Genomic DNA, 6,214 nt, shown 5'->3' with positions numbered 1-6,214 from the left:
ACTCGAGCTGTCGTAGCGAGCGGAGCTCTTGAAGAACGAAATAAATTGAAATAATTATTCACAAGTGTTTTACTTTCTTCTACATCACTCAGTATCGGCGAAGCAATGCTCAAGGAAGTCGGGACGTCAGCGATGCTAGCGACACTCGTCTTAAAAACAACCACGTGCACCTTCATCCGTTAACACGTGTCACGCTTCATCCGTTATATATATTCATCTCATTCTTTTGTTGATTTACTGAAGTTTCACTTCTATCATGTGTGAATAAGACACACACCTTTTTTGTCTTTTTTTTTTTTCATTAGGTTTATCTAGGGCACTGTCACATCTAGAACTCATGAAATAAAATATGGAGGTGTATAAACGTTATTTATTTCATTCATCTATTGAAATTCGAACGAATTCTATAGTTTATAAATATAGCTGTCGTACAGACACACAAGCGAAGGGAGGTTTTACAATGTCCTTGCAATGTATTGCCGCCTGGTACTCGATGTTTTGATTTAAATTGCAACTATTGTACCGACCTTGCTTTACCTGTATTTAATTAATATGTAGTAGAACTACTTTGATTTAAGATGATGATTATGCGAAAAGTGATAGCGATATATAAATAACTCTGCCTCTTTCCCACACTGGAATTACTATCTATACACGGCAACCTGTATATGTAACCAAGCTAAAATCAATCAATATCTACTGATAATTTTCAAAGCGAAATGTATGTCAAAGAATTCACAGACTCCAAGACGATTCAAGGCATTTCCTTATGACCTAAACATTTTCCACACATCCTTCGCGGCTCACGCTAAACCCACCTGCATGTAGTAGGGCACCATCATGGTGACCACTGTGGCCACGCTGGCATACGCGAGGAACACGACGACCAGCACGGCCAGGATAGATGTGGGGATCGAGCGGCGAGGGTCCTTCACCTGGAACGATACCATTTGAGACATTTATGCAGTGAAAAGTATTAAAAACAAATTAATTGGGACCCATGAAGGGAGAGCTTGTTAATGCATTGCTATTTATTCATTGATCAACATGACACATACGGAGATCTGTTATTTATTTAGGAACCATGACATTGATTTTAGTAGCAAAACCCACACCCGCAAATAAAAAACAACAAAATCTAGGGAAATTAAACAGGACGTTATGAAAAACGATATTATTTTTGTCTGTGTTTACTATATAACGTATTTAGTATTACCTGCTAAATTTAAACTTTGCAATGTGATTTTTAAACATTTAAAAAAGCCGAAAAGCGCTGCGCTGGTTCTAAATCGTCGTGATCGATTTCCTTATTATATAAATGTTTAAAATAGCTATTATTAAATTCTTGAATATGTCTTTGAGTGGTCAGTATTAGTGTGACTTTGCGCTTAAGTGTGATTAAACTGGACTCAAACTGCGCTAGAGATAGTGATAGCATACCTCCTCCCCCGTCGAGCTGATGGTATCAAATCCCACGAACCCATAGAAGCACACGGCCGCCCCCCGCAGCACTCCACGCACCCCGTACGGGGCGAAGCCCCCGGTGCCGAAGCCCTCGCCCACTTGCGATGCAGGGATACTCCAGTTCGACACGTCCGCTAAAACATGTCACTAATAACATATTTGATAACATAATACCTACGGTGGATCTTTGTTGAAAATCTGTTAATCGGACGAAAGTTTTCATATAAATTTTTCTCGATTTATTTAAGTTTCTATCGATTATAACACCGTCCCACGAGTTCATCACACCTATACTAAATATACAAAAATAACGTATCAAAGTTTAGAGATTACCTACCCACAAAGGTTTTATTATATTTGCTTTTATTGGCGCTAATATTGGTGGCAAAATAAAAATGCTTTCTAATTACAATACGTTTCAAATTAACAAAATGAATACAAATACAAAACAGTGTTACAATGTTTTCAATTAGTCCATCAATTTAGCATATAAATTAAATCAAAACATTTGCCCTACTATTTAATTCGACAAATAAAACTATCCACTGAATACGCTCGAAAAAGCAAAATCCGCTAAACGCGCTTACCTTTCAATGCTCCCGCTATAATAATGAACAATATGACGGCCATGTTGACGAGAGCAAACGCGTTGTTTACAGATGTCGATTCGCGGACACCAACCGCGAGCAGAACTAATAAACAAACAAACAAATAATGTACAGCCAGTTTCATAGTTTCTGTATATGTGCATTTCAACTTATATGTCAATTAAAATGTCAGATAAAGAGAAATTTTTAAAGAGAGAAAAAATTATCACGTGGCGAGATTCGAACCCGCATCATTTTGCCGGTTCGTGATTTGTTTTTTTTTTTTAATATCCTATTTCATACTAAATGAGGTTTAAACAAGACTATGATATTTATATTATATTATATATTATTTAACCAAGATTATTATGATTATATATGATTATTATATAATTACAAAATTTTAAATATAATTTTTAAATTAAAATAAGTTATTCAATTCCATACAATAATTTAAACTTACCTCCCAATACGATGACAACCGCAAATGCAAAGAAATCGAAGTACGCTGAAAACGGCTGAGCAGTTATCGGTGCAATCGACTCAAACCCCGCCGACATGCTTTTGTTAACCATTGAGTCCACATACATACTGAGACCTCTGGCTACGCTTGCCGTACCTGGAATGTCACAAAATAGCTTTTAATTGGACCTTCAGTAAATTTCCGCATAACATTAACATCGCGGAGTACTTAATTCAATTCCATCGAGATAAATAAAAAAGAAATAGTATCGACTGTCCGGGGCTTTTTATATTCAGAAATTTCTTCAACTCTTTCAGTTTCATGTATTCAAGGGACACGCCGCGCCATCTATTGAGATGATTAACATACGTCTCAACCAACATGAAACATTATTTCAATGATTACAATACTAGCTGCGCCCCGCGGTTTCACCTGCGTAAGTCCGTATCCCGTAGGAATATCGGGATAAAAAATTGTCAATATGTTATTCCAGTTATTCAGCTGCCTACGTAACAAATTTCATTGCAATCGGTTCAGTAGCTTTTGCGTGAAAGAGCAACAAACACACACACACATCCTTACAAACTTTCGCATTTGTAATATTAAGTAGGATAGTAGCGATGGAACAATCTGTTCTTTAAAAATTTCATTAATAAAGCATTTGCTATAAAAGTAAAAATTAAACGACAGAGTTACTCACCAAATAGAGCCTCCAGGATCATATTCCAGCCGACGACGTAAGCGATGAACTCCCCCACGGTGACGTACGTGTAAATATACGCGGAGCCCGCTTTGGGCACGCGGGAACCGAACTCCGCGTAGCACATGCCTGAAAACGAATTGTAAGTTTCAAGTAACTGGTGGATCGCCTGGTGGTAAACGATCACCACTGTCATTGAACATTTGCAGCGGTTGGGCCTCTGAATATGCGTTGTTCGGTTTTGAGGTAAGAATAGGATAGAGTGAGGACAGATGGCTGGTACTATTTGTAAAAATGTTCAAGTTTAAAGCATTAAAATGTAATTTATGGAACAGTAGTGGCTCATCATGTCCATCGCCTTCTTTCAAAAATAAATCGCACTTGAAATAAGAAGTGCACAAAAATTTAATTATTTCTTCAATTTATCTATACGTGTACTCTAGTGTTTCAATCCACGAAAATTATTGGAAACCTCTAAACCCATAAGAGTCGCTCAGCAGTATAAACAAATATGGACTGATGGTGTCAAAACACAAAAAAATATCATCCCTTTATTGTGTATAAGCGCTATATTTTTAACAGATACTAAACCGCCATCAAATTGTCAGAACTAGACAAAATTTAATGAGTGAAATTCACGGGAAGCACCAGCTTTAAAGAAAAATCAAATCGATAGATCTTTAAAATTGCGTAACCGATTATAATGCAGTTTCTGTTAACGGATAGAGAGATTGATGAGAAAGCTGCTATCATATTAATCTTGGTTAAAACCAGACCTGCAAACAACGAAGCGACAGCTGCTATAAGGAACGACACCACAATAGCCGGTCCCGCGAGGTGCATAGCCACGGAACCCACTAACACGTACACGCCCACGCCCAGCGTGCTGCCCAGCCCCAGCGCAGTCAGGTCCCACACAGTTAGGCATCTGAAAACCGGAAGGATATAGAATTTTTGCATTTTCATAATTGGTAAGCATATATTAGTATGGATAAATTTTCAAACTTATAGTATGCATGTATATTATTAGGCATAATTCAAAAAATGTTTAAGATTAAAGATGAATCTTACTAATCTTGATATTTCTTGACATTCTACACCAAAAAAATATTCTGAGGAAGGAACGTTATATTTCTCTAATGAAAAAGAGAGAGACCTCGGCAAGACGAGGTTTCTCTTTTAGTTGCCTAATCATCAAGTAAGACGCGAAGTATAGTATAAGTATACGAGTATAACCACCCTTAATAATATAAATTTTGTTTTCTTTCTCTCTGCTTTATATAATATCAAGGCTTCACCTTCTCAGATTCCCCTCTTCCAACTGCTCTGGCTCGAAAACCCGCCGGCGTCGCAGCGTCCTGCAGAACCCCGCCCACTTGCCACCCATTGATTATCCCAGTCCAGATCTATTCTGCATCTGGCCAGCTTAGCATAACCTGGAACAAATCATCTTTCATTTAAAAAGTAACTAAACTTAATAATTGACTTTTTCTGAGTGGAATTATGTAATATAGATTTCAAGAGTAAAGACGGCAAAAAAAAACGTTTAGTCTGACAAAAAATTGAATACCTATCTAATCATTTTTTTATTATAGCTTCTTATGTGAAAAATTTTTCATTTCCCTTTGATAGAGTGTCTCTTAGGCACCTACAACCGAAAGAGTAGAGAAAAATTCGATTTCTGTGGCGGGATCACGGGTGGCTAAGAGGTCAGGTGTTGCCACAGTACGGCGAACGATGCGAGTTCGACCCGCTTCGAGATTTTTTTCTATTCATGCTATAAAAGCAAAAATCAAATGCACTTTACAACAATTACAACAATTTAATTCAACATCACAAATAAGACCAGTCCATTTCATCTATTTACATGGATTTGCAGTGAAAAAATTCGCGGAAGAGAGTTAAGTTAAAATCTACTATATAAAAATAAGTCGGGTTTTCCTTCCTGACGCTATAACTCCAGAACGCACGAACCGATTTCCACGGTTTTGCATTCGTTGGAAAGGTCTCGGGCACCGTGAGGTTTATAGCATAGAAAATTCAGGAAAAAATTCTGCAGAAAAGCGGGAAAGTCGTTTTTCACATACAACCATCTGGTGGCGAAACGGAGTTCGCCGGGTTTGCTAGTAAACGTTTAAAAAACAGCAGTAAATGTTTATCCCACTTCTGTTTGAGTTGAACACAGATAATAATCAATAAAGATAACATTGCTACAGCTAGCCTTGTATTCACAAGAGTAGAGATAAAAAAACAAATCTGAGCTTAGGAATTATGATGTAACTCGTGCTGTTACTTTGTTCGAGCTATATACTAAAGCTTGTTACGAAATGTATTAGTATAATTATATATAATTGTAGGAAGAACTTAATATTTAACGATAAGTTATTTTCTCTGTTAAGGCAGAGGCTCGTCAAAGTTAAACTAATAAAGTATATACAATGAAAACTGGAAGAGTTACCTAGAGTGCCACCTAGCCATTCGTATGGTGTTTTTTGTTTGTGAACTATCTTTGTTACTATATCAATTTTGTGTGCAAAAAAGGTACTATCTATCTTTTGTCCATCGTAAAACAACCCGTATGTAAAAAAATATTAAAGATATAAAAAGAGACGTTAAAAAAGCTTCAACAAAGAAAATATTTTGTCGAAGTACTCTATCAAGCAGTGGAACCATATAGGCTTAATTAACAAAACAGTAAATATGCCGCTTTGAATTTCAAAATCTTATTTTTCAGGGGGTTTGGGGGAATAGATGTAGTACTGAGTAGGTTCTTGTTTCCTTAATATATTTCTCAAAAGTAGATCTAGATGCCCGTATTATAATTGTGGAAGAAACATAGATAATGGGAATATAAGTAACATTGAATTAATACTCTACAAATTAATATTATAATAATTTTTTTCCTTCCTTCTAGTACAAATATTACAAATTACAGCAATAGATACTGTGTTTTAAACTACTGAGTTTATAGTATTATCTTGTGTTTGATTTTACTCGAGT

General features: G+C 36.4%; 1 protein-coding gene across 1 annotated transcript in view; it reads right to left on the bottom strand.

The window, feature by feature from the left end:
- Window positions 1–4,601, bottom strand: part of LOC119830905 (high affinity cationic amino acid transporter 1-like) — a 13,002-nt gene extending 8,401 nt beyond the window's left edge. Inside the window, exons 1-7 of the mRNA XM_038354094.1 lie at window positions 4,513–4,601; window positions 3,991–4,142; window positions 3,215–3,343; window positions 2,515–2,670; window positions 2,052–2,156; window positions 1,441–1,598; window positions 819–935 (exon numbers count right to left, since the gene is read on the bottom strand). Coding sequence (XP_038210022.1) covers window positions 819–935; window positions 1,441–1,598; window positions 2,052–2,156; window positions 2,515–2,670; window positions 3,215–3,343; window positions 3,991–4,142; window positions 4,513–4,601 — 906 coding nt within the window. The remainder of the gene's footprint in view (window positions 1–818; window positions 936–1,440; window positions 1,599–2,051; window positions 2,157–2,514; window positions 2,671–3,214; window positions 3,344–3,990; window positions 4,143–4,512) is intronic.
- Window positions 4,602–6,214: the final 1,613 nt, after the last annotated feature.

Source organism: Zerene cesonia, chromosome 12, assembly GCF_012273895.1.
Source record: "Zerene cesonia ecotype Mississippi chromosome 12, Zerene_cesonia_1.1, whole genome shotgun sequence".
In the NCBI taxonomy this organism is placed as follows: Eukaryota; Metazoa; Arthropoda; class Insecta; order Lepidoptera; family Pieridae; genus Zerene; species Zerene cesonia.
Note: the sequence above shows the minus strand (reverse complement) of the source record. Positions and strands in the feature narration are given on the sequence as shown.